We start from the raw sequence: 21285 nt of genomic DNA, 5'->3' as shown, positions 1-21285 counted from the left end.
TCGGTTCCCCAGGTCCCACGTTAGCCAGATGCACAAGGGGCGCACGCGTCTGGAGTTCGTTTGCAGAAGCTGGAAGCCCTGGCGTGCCCATTCTCTCTCTCTCCCTCTATCTGTCTTTCTCTCTGTGTCTGTCACTCTCAAATAAATAAATAAATAATTTAAAAAAAAGTCAAGACTAATGTATAATGTGCTATTGATATAATAATTATTTAGAGGAAACTTAGAAATAATAAATCAGATTTTAAAAAAGGACTTGGCAAAAGGAAAAGAGAAAAAAATAAATAAATGAAAGGAAAAAGAAAGACATAGGACAGAATTTTATGGAGGATAACAAAAAAGAACCAAAGATTAGAAAGAAAGAAAAGCAAAAAGCAAGCATTTCCTAGTAACAAGAAAATTCATAAACAAAATTAGATAAAAGAAAGAAGGAAAATAACATAACAATTGTTATTTTTGAACCAATAAGTAAAGTCAAAATACTGCTAAACAAACAAACATATATACATACATACATACATATTGAAAGAAAAGAAGAGCAAGGCAGAAAAAAGATTTAAATATACAAAATGATCAATAGTGAACAAAATGTGTAGACAAAACTAGATGAATGTATGAAGAATAAAAAATAACAATATAATTTGAAATACAATGAAGTAAAAACACTACTAAAAGTATAGAAACATTGAGAATGCCAATTATATAATTAGCATAGAGGCCATGGAACCTGTGTACCCAGTTTCTCTATGTTTTATAGTAATATTGAGCCTATGCTTTGCATGTGTCTGAATTCAGCCAGGGTCACCTTCACTCCAGTAGCATCCCTTGTTTGCACACTTAAAGAGTCTCTACAGGTAACACTTAGCTCAACAGTATGTGTCTACACAGGTTCTCTCACCCTCCTCGGACTGCTTGGGTCAGACTCCTTGGTGTGGCTGATGTCCAGCTGGCAGATATCCCCAAGGAGCATTGAGTTATGATAAGCAACACCAACACTGGGATCTGTAAAGGTGGAGGTTCTACCTTCATGCCTTCAGGACCTCCTGAGTACTAATCGCAGCACTGATATCTGTACAGGCAGATCATCTCTTCATGCCTTCAAGACCACCTGAGTATCCATCACTGCTGAAAAGATGCTGCTGTGGTTGTTTGCTCTGAGTCTTAGTCTCTAGAACAGTGCATGACAGTTAGGTGGCCCCACTTGCTATGCTCAGGCTCTAATTATAAGACTCCAGGGTTATTCTCAGCTGAGAAAACCTGCTCCTTCTTCTATACCCTTCAGTGCCTAAGCCATGCCTCCTACCACTGTATCGTTTGGTAGCACTGCTATTCACCACAAGACCTAGGCTGTGTTTTACCCTTGGGCTGTGGCAGACTAACATCGGGCCTATGACTTATGGCTGCTCCTTGTTCCTAGGCTCCTAGAGTAGCTCAATTTTAGGTATTATTTTAAGATGGTACCCAGCTAATGCCCTGTGAATCATACAGTTACAAAATGTGATTCCCTCTATGTGGATTTCCATCAGGGGAATCTCTATCTCAACAAAACACTCACTTGGGTTGGAGGCTTGTGAGGGTTTGTCCTGAGGGTAGAAATGCCCATCTCTTTCCACTTTTTACCAGGGGTACCTAGCTTCTCTTTTGGGTAAGACTTGTTTCCCCTCTACCTGCCAGGGAGCTGTATGGGCAGAGACCAGTTTGGCCTGGCTGATTCTTCTCTTTACTTTTCATATATTGTCACTTCTGATTGTGAATTGCTGAAATTCTTCTCCCTTATAGTCTATTGTTTTCTTATTCTGACTCTTCTCCTTCACTAGGCCACCTGTATTCTATCCTTTTGTGAATCACGTCTTATTTAGATTCTTGTAAGTTAGCTGTTATACTTAGTTCTGTTTCCTTTAAGATGTGTATACTTGTTACAGATGCACCATGAATCATTAGCCCACTCAGTCCCCAGATTAGGTTTTAGGAAATATCATGATTTTCAGCTTGGATATATTCTTTTGTGCACATACTCTCTTTAATTATTTGTTCTGGGTAAAGCCAACTACCCTTTCTTTATAGTGCTCAGGTCACTTCTGCAGAAATACAGCACCTAAAAAAGTCTAAGAGATATTAGGCTTGCTAATAGCAATGTGAGTGACCTTGAGAACATTTCCTCCCTGATAGGACCTTGGGATGGCTGCAGCATGGCAAATAGCTAACTACATTCTCTTTAAGACTCTGAGATAGAACCATGTGGACAAACCACTTGTGGATTCTAGGCCCACAGATGCTATGTTTTGGGTAACTTGTTACTTGGCAAAAGTATTGAATAAATCGAACAGTTATATAGTATTAATTGATCAAAGAATGTAATATTTGACTAAAATTCATTTTTTCAAATTTGTTTCTATTTTTAAATTTTTATTTGCACTTTGTCAGTTTTTGAGTTTAGCTTAAGTAGGCAACTTGGGAATTGAACTGGGGTTGGCATGATTTGCAAACAAGTCCCTTTACCTGCTGAGTCATTTCCCTATTTTTTTTACTTACCTTCTTCCTTTGAAGTCAGTCAAGCCAAACCCGTAAAACATAGGAATTCCTAAATAATCAAGTTGTTTCTGTTCTATCCACTTTTTGACTGCAAAGACAAATTTAACAAAAAAACATGTTTTACATTATTTAGAAAGGTTTTGGGGTGTTTTTTGTTTTGTTTAGTTTTTTTTGTTTGTTTGTTTTTTGTTTTTCGAAGTAGGGTCTCATTCTAGCCCAGGCTGACCTGGAATTCACTCTGTACTCTCAGAGTGGCCTCGAACTCACAGTCATCCTCCTACCCCTGCCTCCTGAGTGCTGGGATTAAGACGCACGCCACCATGCCCAGCTGAAAGGTATTATTTTTTACCTTTATATAGATGGTAAGATTTAATTAAGTAACCAAAGATAGTAATTAAGTCTTCGTAGAAAATATATTTTCCATCATTATTCCTACATAGTGGCTTCAAATGCTATTTTTCATCACTATAATTAAAAGAAAAATGTGTTTTAAAATAAAATCCATGCCAGCAAAAAATCATAGTCTTTTCTAAAGTACATGTCACACAACATTTTCTAATCATAAGAGAAATCATTCCATCTTATGCCAGCAAAATTTGTAAACAGCATGTTCTACTGTAACTACAATGGATCAGAACAGACATAGTTTTTTCCCTTTATTATCTGTATATCAAAATCTAAAACCTCAGTAGTCTAAAAAATGAGTAGAAAAATCACCTTACTCTTCAACAACTATAAAGAAATTGTTTTGATTAAACTTTGTTTACAAAAACATCATAATTGAATGGTTTAATCCAGTTAAACAATTGGGTGGATTAGTCATTATTTTCTACCATGTGTGTTCATGTTTTAGACAGCAGGACTGATAAACAATCAAATCTAATGGATTCTATTTGTCACTCTGACACAGTTGAAGCAGTTAGTGACAACTATAGTCTTAATGTTTAAGAAGCTTTATTAAGGAAAACAAAGTTAATTGAATTATTCAGGCCAGATCCATCATTGTTTTCCCTAAACATGATGTACAGGACCTCAACTACATTAGTCATTATTACTCTTACCAACTTCCAATGTTTCACTCAGCCCATCTACATAATACAGCACTTAACTGCTTTATTCTCCTTCATCTCTGTTCATAATTATGTCATAGTCAAATCCTCCTACTGGTAGTTCTTACATACAATATCCGCCTCCAAATAATTCCCCAACATTTAACTTTCTAATATTTTGGTAAATTCCTTAACATTTAATCATATTTATATATAGTCAATATTCACTAGTATGTATTTATTTGTAGACATACTACTCTTTTAATTTCTTTCCATTATATACTTCCCATCCAAATACATCTTTGTAGAAGAATTAATTTCATTTTATTATCTTTTGTACTTAGAGAGGTTTTAATAATTCAACATTCAATATGTTATGTATGGAAGGAACTACTTTGACTTAAAATATATAACCCATTATGCATGCCATACCAAAATATGTATAGCATCTGTCTTACTTTTATATATAACAGTTAACTATATCACTTTACAGTAAAATTTCTCATGGACAAGAATTTTTCAGAAGGCCAAAAAAGACCAAAATATTAACACTCACTTTAGTAAGCACATAAAAGTAAGTAGCTTGCTTTTCTAATTTTACTTACTATAGTCTTTTTTTGCAGCTCTCTGATAAAATTTAAGCTCTGAAAATAATGGACCATTTTCCTGGTATTCCTAAGAAAGAAAACAATCATTAATTTAAATAGAAAAAATAACCCAAAGATGGAACTATATATACATGTGATATAATAGTTATCTAATTTTTCTTCATAAAGCACAAATACCCAGTTTCTAGTAAAAATCTCAGAAAACACTAAATAAACTTTAAAAGTCTCATCTTTAAACAACATATTGTACCAATATCCCAATTGAGCTTCACACATGAAAGCAGTCTAATGGAAAGCACTTATTAAAAGCACTAGGAACTATAGAGATAACTATACAGATATTCACTGGATAGCAACATGTTCATTAGTGCAGGCAAACTGGAAACTATTGTCCAGGTTCACTGACACATGATCCCTTTACTGGCTATCACATTGTACTTATTGTATTAGGCACAAGGGACACAAACAGCAAGATAATCTTATGCCTCACTTTAAGACCTTAACTCCTAAAAGGGGGTGGGGGAGGAAGGTGAGAAAACAGATTGCTATATGATGCCTGAAAACAATACACATCAATGGTTCTCTAGTTTTAACATTTTAGTAATGTGGAACTGTGTCATAACATTATGCTTACTATAATAGGAACAGTCATAAAAATTTAGGGGAGAAATATTTTTATAAAATTAAAATGAAAAGGGCAAAGGTCAGAAGTATGTGAAATATAAACATATGAGCAACACTTACCACTTTTATTACATGGCTTGCATCTTTGTTTGTTTTATTTATGGGGAAAGCTACAGAAAAAAAAAAAAACAGGGAAAAAAGCACACTTGTGATATAGACAGTAGTAAGAATCCAGATATAAATTACCTAAGTATACCTTCCCCAACAGCCTCATGATACAAGATACTATCTATACTTCCCAAAACATGCTGCAGTGGGTTGGAGATGTTGAACAATTTGCTAAGAAAAAACAGATTGCCAAAAACTCAAATCTACACTGGCATGGTGGCAGAAGTAAGAGGATTGCTGTGAGTTTGAAGCTACATAGTGAGTTCCAGGTCAGCCTGGACTAGAGCAAGACCCTATCTAGAAAAAAAACGAACAAACAAAACCTCAAATCCTTCTGACACAGCAGCTCACACTCCTTACCATGTACTATATTCAAAAACACAGGATACCAACACATGATATTACTCACATAATTTAGAGTATATGGGAAAAGATTTTCTAGATACATGGCATTAAACACAGCATATGATATATAGTAAAAAAAATCTATTGATTCAATTTTACCAAAACTATAATAGTTCATAAATGAAAGTTGATTCATTTTAGAATGTATAAAACTATATATTTTCTTTTTTGAGGCAGGATCTTACTGTGTAGCACAGGTTGGCCTCTAATTCAAGGTTCTCTTGCCTATGATTCCACAGAGCTGGGGTAACACCATGCCCAGTTCAGAAACAATTTCTACTTGACAAAATTCTGGAAACAAAAACACCCAGGTGTTGTGCTAATTTCCTGTGAAATAAAAGAATTCCTACTGAAATGAGGACGAAAAAGAAGGAAGAAGAAGGGAGGCTCTTAAGTCTCAGAAGGCTAGTGAAGTTACTAGGGTGGGGAAGATTACAAAACTGACAAGACTTAGGGAGCTCCAAAAGTTACAAGATTCACAAACTCCTTTTCCCCTGTGGTATATATAATAACTAAACAATATTGATAGAAAGGAGATTCTTCAGTGGAGCTGCCTACAATTCAGTCAGGGAGCTCGAGAGATGAACCTTTCATACCCATTTTGGAGTGAGTTTCTACTGCCTTTAAGTCACCCATAAGCCAGTAAGTAATCCTCACCTAGTCTGGGAATAACCCAATAAACAAACTTACTAGTTCAACAAGCTAAACTTGGGTAGAATCTTTCTTTTAATCTGTCATTGGTCTCCCAGGAAGCCACAAAACAAACAGGGTTAGAACATGGATAAACAGAGCCAAAGGTAAGTTAGGGAGGAGGAGTTGTATATCCTCTGCAATGGGTTATAAGACACAGACACATAACTGCTGCTGATCTGAGGGTGGAGTGTCCATGTGGGAAATAACTGATTGGGCAACCTTTCCCCATGTGGTATGTGGAGGTGTATCTCCTTGGTGTAGTAGCACTTGTATGCTCTCTGCTATGGATGAAAAGACATATAACTAAGGCTAAGCTGTCTGAGGATGAACAGTCCTTGATGGAAAAAAAAATCATAGAGCCCATCTTCTTCATAGTGTGGGGAAGCATGTCTTCACGAAATGGAGTCTACCATGTGAGTATGAGAAAGTGGAGCAGCTCATAGAGAATGACAATGGATTAGAGAGAGCTGAATAAGGTGGTACCTCCATCCCCACAACCATACCCAATTTTGTTTCTTTGGTTTTTCAAGGTAGGGTCTCACTCTGGTCTATGCTGACCTGGAATTAATTGTGTAGTCTCAGGGAGGCCTCAAACTCTCAGCAATCCTCCTACCTCTACCTCCCAAGTGCTGGGATTAAAGGCATGCGCCACCAAACCCAACTGCAATATTGCATTTTTAAGGAAACAACCAAGACAGCTGTATTAGACCTTGCTCACTTTATTGTTTGTGCACAAGTGTGTTTGCACACGTGTGCACATGCATGCATGTATGGGGGCACACATATGAACATACAAGTGTATGTACATATGTGTGGAGGCCAACGATTTACTTCTGTATATTCCTCAACCATTCTTCAATTTTTTTTTTCTTTTTTGAGGAAAAAGTCTCTCTCACTGAACCAAGAGTACACCAATCTGGCCAGACTAGCTAGCCAGGAAACCTTGGGTATCCTGTCACCTTTTCCCAGTGCTGTGATTACATGCATGCACCAGAAATTGCACGCGTACTAGAGATCCAAGCTCAGTTTTTCTTGTGTCAAGCACTTTGCCCATTGAGCTATCTCTATAGTTGCTTTCTTAAGTGTACCCCTAGAACTGAGTCCCAAGAGCAACTGGTACTTGCTGAGAATGGGTAGCAGAGAGCCTTGAGAGAACCTGACACCCTTTGTAAAATGGCTTCATTACATAGATGGAATAAGGCTAACATTGAGTTTCTTACAGATTTAGAAACACATCTGGAAGAATAGTCAAAATAGCAGAAAGCTGTCAAAAAGGCATCCTGTAAAGGTAGGAAAAGACACTACCAAAAGCCCTAAGTTTGATGAATAAAAATCCCATGCCAGGGTGGGCTGCCCCCTATGAGCTTAGGCTAGAGAAACCCATGAGGTTCTATAAAAGAGGAAGGTTATTGGCACAACTGCTGGATGCATGATAGAAGTAACAGTGCTGTAGAAGACACTGCACTTTGGGTGAAGAGCATGGTAACTCCTTACTGGCTGGCTTTCACAGTGTTAGAAGGTGCTATGAATGTTGCTGGGGGAAAACTGCTACCAACAGTCCTGTTCTGGTACAGACAGTATGAACTATACTGTCAACACGCCAGGCATGATGTGGCTGTTGGCTCAACAGTGTGTGACCTTGGATGCAACCAACTGCTTTTGATTAGATTTAAGGTTCAAGCTACAGAAGGGAACTAATGTCTGGTAATATAAGCTGCAACAAAAGCCTGTGGCTGCAGAAGTCATAGGCCACAGTAAGAAAGCAAGTATTACTGTTTATTAAATGAATATGATCATCTATCACACTGTCTTCTAAACATTTATATTTACATTTTAGAAAATTATGCTGTCAGCTTCTGTTACCAAGTTTAGGAAGAAGAAAACTGAAGACAGAGTTGATACAGAGTCCAGTATTAATGTGGAAGAATGAGTGAGAAAACATGTCTTCCTACTGTATAAGAAACTTGTTTCATTAATGTGGCAACCAAGGCTGAGGAAAATGGCACTGTTCCAACCTTGGTCCATAGGAGCAATATTTACTTCATTCACACAAGGGAAAAAAAATGCCTGAAAAGGTAACAGAAGTAGGAAAAGAAGAGTTAAAACAAGATATAAAGTAAATAGAAAACACAAGACATAATTAAATACACTAAAATATAAGAAGAAATCAATGTTTAGCCACATATTTGCTTACTTAAGGTGAATACACCCAATAACTGAAAAGCTGCAGTTGATCACATACCATCTTAGCTAAGGGACAATACTGGCACACTTGATACTAGATGCCCTTTCTGTAGTTCTGGTGGATAAACACACACATGTGTAACTATATATTTAAAAGATGAGGACACCTCTCCACTCAGTTTGGTGAATTGTCTAGGTGTCATGGTTAATTTGAGATAGATTGTCTAAAACTAGCACGAAGTGTAGTGCTTCCCTAGGGGATGAAGAAATGAAATGAAAACCTGGGCCCAAGGATTAGGAGGTCAGGGTAGAATGAATCATAGTGCTAGAGATTATAACAGCAGAAGGGCAGGAGTGACAGGCACTTATAGCTGGTACAGACAAGGTAGACAGTCCAACTATAGATGACACACAGGAACACTGGCTGCAGTCTTTCCAGTTGTGCACTGACCAACTCTAGTAGTGACATGCACATTATTGTGACCTTGACACTGAGGGTATGTTCCCAAGACTAGCATCATCTGGGAATCTTTCTGCAGCTACCTCCACCTAAAAATGGATCACAATCAACTTTTAACAAGATCTCTCTGTGACTTATGGGCTTGTTGAAGTCTGGGAAGCCTTGCATATGACAGAAAATATTCTTCCTATGGTTGGATGGAGAGGATGGAAAGATGGGGATAAAGACAGACTAACTTTGCTTCTTGGTCCTTCCATTTCATTCTTCCAGATGAATGACTGGTACTCCTCCCTGTGTGGATATAGTGGTTGGTGTGTGTGTGTGTGTTCGTGTGTGTGTATATGTGTACACCATGAGTATATGTGTATATTATCTAAGTACACCTTACAATTTCTTTTTGTAAACTTGTAGGAAAAAATATGGTTTGGAAAGCCAATAAGCTGATGGAGAGAAGTCTGAAGTTCTCCTTCCTACTATGTGAGAGGATTCTCATTGATCCTTCTGATGTCTGAACTTCAAAACTATGTTACATTACCATCTGATTATAAAGCTATTTCTAGAAAGGGCCACAGAGTTTAATAATGAATGATGAGGAGCTTCCTGAGCAGGGCTGGGTGTTCTGATTTCTTCATGTTCTTTCATGCTGCTGAATAAGGACCTTGTGACCAAGCATCTCTAGGTGCTCAGTACTGGACAGGTTCTATGACCAGAATGACCACTTCAATTATCTGTAGACATTCTATCACACTATCAGTAAAATAATGCATTTTTCTTTTTTCTTAATTCATGATTGTAGAATTCATATCAGCAGTAACTGTCAAATGCATTTCTATATATTAGAAATTAAATTAAAGAAATATCATGAACAAAACCATCAAGACAATTCATGCTTATAGATAAAAATTTCCATAAACAAATATGTCTTATGACTTGGAAATTGATAGAATTTTCTGGATAAAATGAAAAGTCCTAAATAAATAGAGAAATATGTTGTGCTCAAGAAAAAAACACAGATGTCTATAATATTGATAAGACATACACTTAAAATCTTGTGATGATCAATAACTACATTGAGTGATAAGAGATAAACTAATATAACAAAACAATAGAAAGAAGGCTAGAACATGTGTTTTCAAAATTAAAGACCCAAGGCATTATTAGATAATGAGTTAGCTCTATCAAATCATAAAAGGAATGATGTAACAAACATAAAATAATTATAAACTTAAAGGCATCTTTAACAGCTTTAAGATATAAAAATCAATAAATAGTAGAATAGATAAAAACCTGATCTACTATTTATTGATTTTTATATCTTAACAGATAAAAACCTGATGAGAAAGTAACAAAATTAGTGAAAAATGTTACCCACATTTCATAATGTACATACAAGGGCAAGAAGAGATTGAATACTAACATTTAAGGAACAAGCATTCTTTCCAGGTCTACATAAAACTATTTTTAAACTGACCCATTTTCACATATAAAGCAACTTTTAATGAATACAGAATAAATACTATTAAGCCATGGTCTCTGACCACAATGAATGTTCCCTAGGGAAATAAAAAATTATAATGGAAACAAGAAAATGTGTAAGGATGAATAATACAGAAAATATATCAAAACTAATTAGAATGCACTTAAAATGATTACTGTCTTCCTCTGCTAGGATGTAAACCCCATAAGGATAGAAATATTTTTGCTTTATTCAGAAATGTCCCAATTACTAGATTAGGCATTAGCTGGCATTCATTAAATATTTACAGCATCAGTTCATAAATGAAAGTTGTGTTTGGAAATTGATAGTATTAAATATTTTTATTTTAAGAAAACTGAAAAATGAGTGATATGAATGGCCAACTTAATAATTTAAAAATATGAACAGAAAATAATGAAATCAGAACCACAAAAGCTGTGAAGGCTTTTTAAATAATTTTTTTATTTTTATTTATTTATTTGCAAGCAGAGAGCGAGAAAAGAGAGACACAGAGAGAATGGGCATGTCAGGGACTATAGCCATTGGAAACGAACTCCAGACACATGTGCCCCTTGTGCATCTGGCTTATGTGGGTCCTGGGGAATCGAACCTGGGTCCTTTGGCTTCATGAACAAGGGCTTTGACAGCTAAACCATCTCTCCAGCCCCTGCAAAGGCAGTTATAAGTACATCTAACACTCATATTATGATTTATAAAAGCAGAGTTGCTTAGATAAATGGCTGAGTCTAGTACTCAAAAGGAAAAATGAGACAAGGTACTTATGAAATAGTAATCATATTACTTTTAATCCATAGAAAATATCCATTGACCAGTGTTATAACTGATTGAATAAATGAGGAAAACAAAACAGCAGGTGAATTTCAAATGATATATGTAGAAAACTTATAAAAAATGGAAAATAAAAGTTGCAAACACTACAGTAATAATGTGGCAAGCTAAAGCCATGAACGTATACTAACAGCAACAGGCAAACGGATGATGAGAAGCAACCAACACTGCTTCTCTCCACAAGATATTACTTGTCAATATAAAAAAAGAGACAAGAGGCCTGGTAGAGGACAAGCTGGAAGGCTATCAGAAGAGATCATTCCAGAAAGAACAAATAGAAGTGGATAGTTTTTCCTTGTGCTTGAAGGACAGAAACGACTGGGAAATTAATAAAACCTAGACCAATTTTCTTCCAAGAGGAAAGAGGAACAAAGTTAAAAGTGGTATGTCGACCTTATTCCAGTCGCAACAGAGCAGATGTCTCTATAGAGTGTTGTGGCACTGCATAAGACTCCAGTGTATTTAATTTTCACACATTTTTTCAACAAGAAGAAGAACCTCCGGCAGGGACACGCATGCAGCTCTGGAGGGTAGCCAGAGGGAGTGCAGAAGTGGGTGAAGTGAGAGCACTCCAAGGAGTTATTCTGCTTGGATTACTTTGAGAGCACCTTATAGATAAAGAGTACTGATTTCTTTGGGCCAAATTAAAACACTTCTAATCCTTTATATATCCAAAAACCATGCTGAAAGGGAGGAAACCCTTCACAAAATGGAGGAAGGATTAAAGACATTGGTTCTTTGCAGGGTAGCCTGATCTCTAAGAAGCAGAATAACTCACCTACTGACATTGAGACAAGGAATAGGACACAATGGACTTTTCTTTATTCAGATGTAGGGGAAGTCCCAAGATAATGAGACTAAGAGAAATTTAAAAAGCCAGAAGGCAAGGGTTTATGCAGGAAGACATAACTCACAGAATGGAAACAATGTCTACCTAGTATTTGTATTCTGTATACCAAGCTGTGCTCATATTAGAAACGGAAAAATCAACAAAGGCAATACAAAACAAAGTGCCAAGCCCAAAAAAGACAAAGGAAGATTGAAGAATTGCTGGGCACAGGAACACATGTGTAGTTCCAACTGATCAGGAGGCTGAAGTGGGAAATGACTTGAACATCAGAGTTTGAGACAGCCTAGACAATACAGTGAGACTCTCTCAGAAAAAAAAAAAAAAAATAGTGAAGAATTTTCTAAAAGTAAAGGAAGGAGCTATGAACTCCATAATTGTCCTTGATTATGGGTCAAGAAAAAAAAATATTAGTAGGACAAATTGGAAAAATACAATGAAAGCTACAAATAAGATAATGGTAATTTAAGGATGTTAATATCCTGAAGTTAATAAACATGTGATATTCTATGACTTTTTAAGACATTACCACATGGGCAAGCTGAATGAATGGTACATGGCAATTCTCTTTTTGTAAACTCTTTATAAATCTGAAATTTAAAATTTACAAAATAAATTTTAAAAGCAAAAGAAAAAGACACAAAATAAGAAAATGGTTCTTTTTATTTTAAAAAGTTATAAAACAATCACATAGAAAAACTGTTCAAAAGAGCAAAACAAAAAATATGGAAGATATTTTGAAAAAAGATCATTTAATACCAAAAACATATCACAACGAAATTCCAAATGGGGAGAATATTAGTTTCAAACCAAAAAAACTTTCCTGAAACAATTCAGAAAATAAAAAATAAATGTAAGCACTGATGAAATCAAATCAATAAATAAACACACAGACAAGATGGAGTAAAAACACTCACCTTTTACATCTCATTTTAACATCTATAATGTGTAGAAAGAACAGAGAAGTGAGCTGAAGGCACTCAAAAACAAATCCAGGCCTGGAGAGATGGCTTACCAATTAAGGCACTTACCTGTGAAGCCTAAGGACCCAGGTTTGATTCTCCAGAACCCACATAAGCCAGGTGCACATGATAGCACATATGTCTGGAATTCATTTGCAGTGGCTAGAGGCCCTGGCATGCCTATTATATCTCCTTCTCTCTCCCTATCTCTAATAAATAAATAAATATTTTTTAAATCTAGCTTTGCTCTATGATATAACTTATAAGCTCAGAGGTCCTCAGTCTTGTCCTCCTAAGAGAAAGCCTGAACTTCCAGACACCTGAGACTGCTAAGCAAACCAGGTAGAGGGCTGCCTGGTAAGGTGAGACAAGTGAGTCAGAGAACCATAGCTCTTCCATGGGAGCCATCCAGGGTTCTCCTAAGGCAGTTCTTAGAAGAGATCCCCTCTGCTTCCAAGGAAAATTCCTCAGCCAAAGCTCAACAAAGCCACAAGGGAAACAGCTAATTCCAACCTTCCATCTCACTCAAGTCAGGGGAAGAAAGTTGTGAAACACTGGTACAGGTTAACTCCCAAGGAAACAGACTTACTAACATAGACCTAATCTTAAGATGACAAATTCCTGATTCTTCACCACCACATTAACAAAGGGTCTGCCTTGCAAGAAATATTTTTAAAAACTACAGAAAGACAGAACACAGTATTAAGTCTACACTAATGAACATATACTAGAGAAAGAATAAATGGAAGTATAAAAGGCCTATTTTTGAGACCAGGCATGGTGGAACACACCTTTGATCTCAGCACTTGGGAGGCAGAGGCAGGAGGATAACCATGAGTTCAAGACTACCCTGAGACTACATAGTTAATTCCAGGTCAGCCTGGACTAGAACAAGAACCTTCCTCAAAAAGCAAATAAAATAAACCCTATTATTCTTAGTGTCTGTCCAAAATTACAATAGCAGTAAGACATTAAATGATTGTAGCATGTTGATAATTATAATTGGAGCAAGAGATAGTAAAGAGAACTTGCAGCAAAGTACCAATACTACCTGTGAACAGGTTATTATACAGAAGGCCAATTTATTATAAATGTACAGTAAAACTCTAAAAATACCCCACATTTTTAAAAACATAATTGCTGTATTAAGGAGGAGAAAAAGTATTAAATGCTCACTTAAGATAAATAGGGGAAAAAAAAGGAGGAAATAGATAAGAAAATCAGAAAATTGCAAACAACTACCAAATAAAGTAATCATAATAATCTAAAAATGTTGATAATCACTTTAAATGCAAATGGTCTAAATATAGCAATTAAAAGACAGAGATTGGTAGATATGATAGAAATATAAGACCAATGTTTAGAAAACTCCCTTCAAATATAAAAAAGCTGAATGATTTAAAAGAAAATAAAGGTAAGATATCCATGTTAACACAAATCAAAAGAAATCTGAAACAACTACATCAATTTCAAAGAAGATTGTAGAACTTCAAAAATAATCAGATATAAAAGCACTAAGTAATGATAAAGAAGTCAATTTCCAAAAAGATATAACAATCCTTAATATGTATGTGCTAGCAACAGGATGTTAAAATACATGAGACAAAATCCTAGAGGATTTCAAAAAGAAATCGACAAATCCATTGTTATAGCTGCAGAAATAAACACATGTCTATCAGTAACTGACAGATTTAGCAGGCAGAAAATCAGATGAACTGACAGCAACATCAATCAATGAATTTACCTGACAGCTAGTGAATGCTACATCCACAATGGGAGATACTACCTTATCAAGCTCACATAGTTGGTATATTCACCAAGACAGACATTTTAGACCTCTGAAAGAAAATACATGTCAACAAATTTAAAACATCAGAAGTGACACAAAACATCTTCTCAGTCCACATCAGAAATAAATCAGAAACCAATAACTGAAAGTTACAAGGAAAAATCCTAATATATTTAGAGATTAAATAATATTTTTATAAATAACACAAGGATTTTAAAAAGCTAAGAGAAACTTGGAAATGTTTTAAACTAATAAGAATCAAAATATAGTATGTCAAAATGGATGGGATGGGGATGTGGTTCAGTGGTGGAATACATATTGAGATCAAAGCCCTGGAATAATCCCCAGCACTACAAAAACATGGACAATAAAAGGTAAAAAAGTTCAATCTTGCCAACTGTCATGGTAAACACCTAGAATTCTAGCTACTTCACAGCTGATTTAGGAGATTTGAGCCCAGGAATTAAGAGGCCAGCCTGGGCAACATGACAAGATTCTGTCTCAAAGAACAGCTCTAAGACTAAGGATGCAGTTCAGCAGCAGAATGCCCTGAGTTTGCCTCACCCCCAGCAAAACAAGCAAACAGACACCATACAGTTTATATAATACACAAAAAATAATGAAAATGTTTACATTGAAATTTGTAACACTGAATATATAAATAATAGAAGCTATAAATAAATCATTTAAGCTTCTGTTTTTAAGAAGTTGAAGAATAAAAATATAAGCCTAAGCCTAGCCGGGCGTGGTGGCGCATGCCTTTAATCCCAGCACTCGGGAGGCAGAGGTAGGAGGATTTCCTTGAGTTCAGGGCCAGCCTGAGACTACACAGTGAATTCCAGGTCAGCCTGGACTAAAGTGAGACCCTACCTCGAAAAACAAAACATATATATATATATATATAAATTTTTTATTTTTTTTTTTAGCCTAAAACAATTTTTTTTTTTTTCCAGGCAGGGTCTTGCTCTAGCCCAGGCTGACCTGGAATTCTCTATGCAGTCTCAGCAGGGTGGCCTCAAACTTACTACCATCCTCCTACCTCTGCCTCTCGAGAGCTGGGATTAAAGGTGTGTGCCACCAAGCCTGGCCAAAATGAATTTTTAAAAATAGTTTTATTTATTTGAGAGAAAGGGAAAGAGAGAAAGAAAGGCAGACAGGAAGAGAAAATGGGCATGCCAGGGTCTCCAGCCACAGCAAATGAACTCCTGGTACAAGTGACACTTTGTGCATCTGGTTTACATGTATACTGAAGAACTGAACCTGGGTCCTTAGGTTTCACAGGTAAATGCCTTAACTGCCAAGCCATCTCTATAGTCCCTAATGGAATATTTTTTGAGAAAAAAAAATCAGTGATATCAAAAACAGAAAACTAATAGAGAAAATTAGTGAAAATGAAAGCTGGCTCTTTTAAAAGCATTAATTACATGAAGAATTCTCTAAGTTAGGGTGACCAAGACAAAATGAAACAGAACTTTTTACTAATATGAGAAAACAAGCAGATTCTATCACTCACAATCACATGGACATTAAAGAACACAGAAGATTAAGCACAAGTCAGCACTCACATAAAATGGACTAATTCCCGGAATGATACAAGCCACACCAGGAGAAATAAATAATTTTAATAGTCAAATATATATATCACAGAAACAAAATCAAAATTTAAATAACCTTCCAAAATGAAAAGCACCAGACCCACATGTGCCAAGTAGAGGACTGTATAAAAACTTAAATAATAAAGAGAAGAGAAAGGAAAGGAGGAGGGTACTTAATAGGTTGGTACTGTATATATGTAAGTAGAAGAATAGATTAACAGAGGTGAAAAAACCCAAAGTGAGGTCAGGGGAAGAGATTGAGTAAAGGAAAGGTGGAGGGAGGACTAATAAAAATCTAAGAGGATATAAATAAATCTTATGGAATCCTCCAGTTTGGGACAATGGAACACTCAGGAGCCACAGATCATTGCTAGAAAATTTTCAGTACCAGGGATGGGATACCTTCCAGTGAGTTGTTGGCCAGGGAGGTCCCTGATGCCCCCAAAACATTATAGGCCATTGCCAAGGCCCTTGGTTTCCCACCAGGAATACATGGTAAGGCCCTATTGCTGAAGACTCCACATACTTGGGCTGCAAAGTCACTGAGAAATCCTGCTGGAACTGAACTGATAACCTCCTCCATGTAGACCAGCTGACAGAAAGCTGGAAGAAGCCATTCTACATGTAGTTCAATGGGAGAAAGAGATATCACCAGTGAAGATACTCAACAGTGGACACTGCAAGCCTTATAATTGGCCAGCCAGGTCAAATGAGCCAATGGGTGTAATAGTGGCATGTCTATCATGGTGGAAACCAACCACCCTCCAATTGGACTGGAGGCCAGCTCCATGGGAGGGAATACATCCCTGATACCGAAAACTTAAAATGGGGTAGTCATGAGCCCTAGGGGTGTAACATTTGTTGCTGTCTGGATAAATGTATATACTATGCTGATCAAACTGCCCAGCAAGCACTTCTCTTAATATTCATACTCTTATAATAATGCTATTCTCACTTCAGGTAGAAAATCTTCTCTTTTCAGATGGTAATGACCTTGGGACAACTCAGAAGGTATTATAGTGCTGGAAAGAAGTGACTGGAGTACTGAGTAATATCTTGATCACACCTTCCAAGGTTCAAGGTCTAATGTGGAAGAGGTGGCGGAAAGAATGTAAGAGCCAAAGGAAGGGTAGGACTCCTTACAACATGCTCCCTCCAGATATAAAATGGCCTGGATATCCATGACCTCATAGTGCCTGACACTAACAACACAAGACCATCATAAGAGGAGGAAAAGATCATGATATCAAAATAAAAGAGAGAATGATTGAGATGGGGAGGAAATATGATGGAGAATGGAATTTCAAAGGGGAATGTTGGGGGAGGGAAGGTATTACCATGGGATATTTTTTATAATCATGGAAAATGTTAATAAAAATTGAGAAAAAAAACTTAAATAAGAAATAATACCAGTTCTCTACAAACTTTCCTGGAAATAGGTGCAAAGGAACACTTCCTAAAGGGTCTTGCTATTCAGTGAAACCATTTTCACCTTAATACCTAGACTACACATCAATATCTCTCATACAGATAAATTCAAAAAATATTCAACAAAATATCAGAATTGGACATCCAGCTCAAAAACAGTGATGTTGATTTTATATAAAAGTTAATGCAGGGGCTAGAGAGATGATTCAGTGGTTGAAGGCACTTACCTGATGGCAAAGCCTGATGGCTCAGGTTCAATTCCCCAGTATGCACATAAAGCCAGATGCACAAAGTGGCACAAGTGTCTGGAGTTTGTTTGCAGTGGCTTAGAGGCCCTGGTGTGCCCATACTTATTCTCTCTGTCTGTCTCACATTCAAATAAATAAATAAAATATTAAAATTTACCCAAAATGCCTAACAGATGCCAGGTATTAAAGTACACTATTGGAAACCCAGTACTGAGAGGCTGAGACAGGAGGATTGTAAATTCAAGGACAGCCTAGACTATGTTGTAAGACTGTGTCAAAGAAGGAAAGAAATTAAAAAGAAGAAAGAAGTGCAGGCAAGAAGGTGGAAAGAAGGGATGAAGAGGGAAGATGGGAAGGAGGGAATGATAAATAATAGATATAAATGCAAAGTATAAAATAACACTTAGAAGGTAACTTAGGTGAAAACCTATGTAATATAGATTTTAGATTTAATTTGACAACACTATAATCCATTGAAGAAAAACTAATAAATTGAGCTTAATTAAAATTTTAAAGTTTTGGGCTGGGGAGATGGCTTAGGAGTTAAACGCTTACCTGTGAAGCCCAAGAACCCCAAATCCAGGCTCAATTCCCCAGGACCCACATAAGCCAGTTGCACAAGGTGATGCATGACTCTGGAGTTCATTTGCTGTGGCTGAAGGCCCTGGTGCACCCATTCTTTCTCTTTCTCTCTCTCTCTCTCTCCTTCTCTCTCCCTCTTTTTCTCAAATAAAATTAAGTAATTAATTAAATTAAAAAATTAAAGTTTGTGCTATTTAAAAGATACTATTGCAGAGGTAGGAGGATCTGCTATGAGTTCAAGGCCACCCTGAGACTATATAGTGAATTCCAGGTCAGCCTGGGCTACAGTGAGACCCTACCTCGAAAAACTAAAAAAAAAGAAGATACAATTAAGAGAACTAAAAGGCAAATCATAGTCTAGGAAAAAAAAAATACTCAGGAAACAAATGTTTGATAAAGAGCATAATGAAAATATCCAATGTGCTTTGCAAACTCTCCAAAAATAACTCAAGTTAAAATAGGAACATTAGGAGTTCCAATCAAGATGGTGTCCGCCTAACCACGCCTCACCTCCCTGAAAAGAAAGGCAAGACTTTTAGGGTTCATTGGGGATTTTAGGAGTTTGCAGATCCTAGCAGACCTCCAGTGGGAGGGCACAGAGGAAGAAATTTGATTCCCACACTCACAGGGAGGCCCCCAGTCCCCCAATCCCCTAAAGCAGCTGTCTTAGCCTCAGTCCCAGCTGCAGGTTCCTTGTGAACTACCCACAGGCTAAGTGGACCCAGACCAGCAGACCAGTGTTTCCCCCTCCATAGGCCTTCCTGTCACCAGGGACTCCACATGCCACTGCCCCTCCATGCGCAGACTTAGGACAGCAGGCTAGCGTTCCCCCTTCCTAGGGGTTAACCTCCACCTGAGGTGACCACCATCCCACTCACACTTTCCTCCCCAACCCCCATGTGCAGAACCAGGCCAGCAGGCTAGTGTTCCAACCTCTCTGGCTTTCCCACCACTGGGGACCTCGATGTGCCTCCACCCCGCTGTGCAAACACCCAGGCCAACAGGCTAGCATTCCCTACTCCCTAGGTGTTCCCTCCACTGGGGACCGCCAACGTGCCTCTGCCTCCCCACTTTGCATGGGCCAGGTCCTACTGCGCTTCCTGCAGGCTACTTAGACCCAGACTACCTGGTGATTCTCCACCCCCTCCCTCCCCTTTCCCAGGCATGGGGCCAATCCACCCCCATCCCCTCACCCCCCCCCCCCACCCACTCCCATCACCTGACCTGTAGCAGTCCCATATCCCTGCCCTGTCCTGTCACACTACCTGGTAGTCCCATCAACACCCTGCTACACAGTCCCAACAGAACCACTGTCCCTTCCCCTCACACCTCAGCATCAGAACTACCACACATTCCCTCCCCCCCCACACACACACAGCCGATGGAATCTACACAGAAAGGAAAAATGACACAATGAAATCTGAAGAAAAATGGTCAAACTTGGAACAGATCATTCTCAGCAAACTCACCCAATCACAGAAAGATAGTTGTCGCATGGTCTCTCATCTGTGGCTCCTTACCTGAATCTTCCCAAGATGCTGACATACCTAATAAGCATCTGAAAGACCAGACAGTAGGGAGGGTGGGGCAGGGGGGAGAGTGAGGGGGAACATAAAACTGGATCAAATGGAAATGGTACCTAAAATCCTATATTGTGAAGGACAGACTAAAAGGCTGAACCTTCACCAGGTCCTTAGAGGAAACTGAAGACTGACCTTAATCTCCTATTTCTCCCCCCCCCATCTTCTCTCTCTCTTTCTCTTTTATATTACTTATTTTTTTTCTTCTTTCTTTTCCCTTGGCACTGGTCTGTAACTCCCACTACCAGTATGCAGTGAACACAATGAACTATTGATGAGAGAGACCTACAAGGTTTCCCAAAGGAAGACAGACTTCTGTTAGAGAACTTGATGATCCACCAAAGGTTAATGGTAAGACCCTATGGCTGAAGACACCATATGCCATTGGTACGGAACATGGAGTGACCTGGCTGGAATCTGGAAGATAGTCAGTCCCCAGGCAGCTTGTCTAGTGCCAGAACATGAGCAACTGGGGGAAAATGAGCAACATCTGTCCAAGCCCTATGGGAGACAGAAGTCATCAGCTGTGAAAACAATGGACACTGGAAGCCTCAAGTTTGGCCAGACAGGTCAAATGACCAAACAGGTGAAATAGTGGCACATCTGCTCTGGGGGAAACCAAATGCTCTCTAATTGAACTGGAGGCCCACTCTATGAGAGTGAATATATGCCTAATACTGAAAATCTAACCAAAAGCCTATGGCAGAGGAGGTCATGAGCCTTTGTGGTATAAAGCCTGCTCTTGTCTGGATAAATGACTATATTATGCTCACGACACTGCCCTATAAGCACTACATTTAATGTTCATATTCATATATTAATGCTACTCTCACTTCTGGCTAGAGAAGCTTCTCTTTTCAGATGGTGATGACCACTGGGATGACCCAAAAGGCAACACAGTGCTGAGAAGAAGTGACAGAGGAGTGTCCAGAACTGAAACATCTCTATATCACACCCTCCAAGGCTCAGGGTCCATTGCGGAAGAGGTGGCACAAAGAATGTAAGAGCCAAAGGAAGGGTACCACTCCTTACAATGCAACAGTCCAGACAGAAATTGGCCTTGATATCCATGACCTTGCAGTGCCTAGCAATACCTTCACAAGACCCTCATAATAGAAGAAAAAGATGATATCAAAATAAAAGAGAGGAGTAATGAAGAGAGGGAGGGGATGTGATGTAGAGTTGTGAAGGAGAAAGTGTGGCACTTG

General features: G+C 37.9%; 1 protein-coding gene across 5 annotated transcripts in view; it reads right to left on the bottom strand.

Moving 5' to 3' along the window:
* Vrk2 (VRK serine/threonine kinase 2) overlaps positions 1 to 21285 on the bottom strand; it is a 129413-nt gene that overhangs the window by 72453 nt on the left and 35675 nt on the right. For all 5 annotated transcript variants that reach the window (XM_045147088.1, XM_045147087.1, XM_004668970.2 and 2 more), the window contains exons 3-5: positions 4931 to 4980; positions 4184 to 4253; positions 2530 to 2617 (exon numbers count right to left, since the gene is read on the bottom strand). In XM_045147088.1, the coding sequence (XP_045003023.1) occupies positions 2530 to 2617; positions 4184 to 4253; positions 4931 to 4980 (208 nt within the window). The remainder of the gene's footprint in view (positions 1 to 2529; positions 2618 to 4183; positions 4254 to 4930; positions 4981 to 21285) is intronic.

This window comes from Jaculus jaculus, chromosome 4 (genome assembly GCF_020740685.1).
Source record: "Jaculus jaculus isolate mJacJac1 chromosome 4, mJacJac1.mat.Y.cur, whole genome shotgun sequence".
Lineage (NCBI taxonomy): Eukaryota > Metazoa > Chordata > Mammalia > Rodentia > Dipodidae > Jaculus > Jaculus jaculus.
This window is presented reverse-complemented; position numbering and strand designations above follow the sequence as displayed.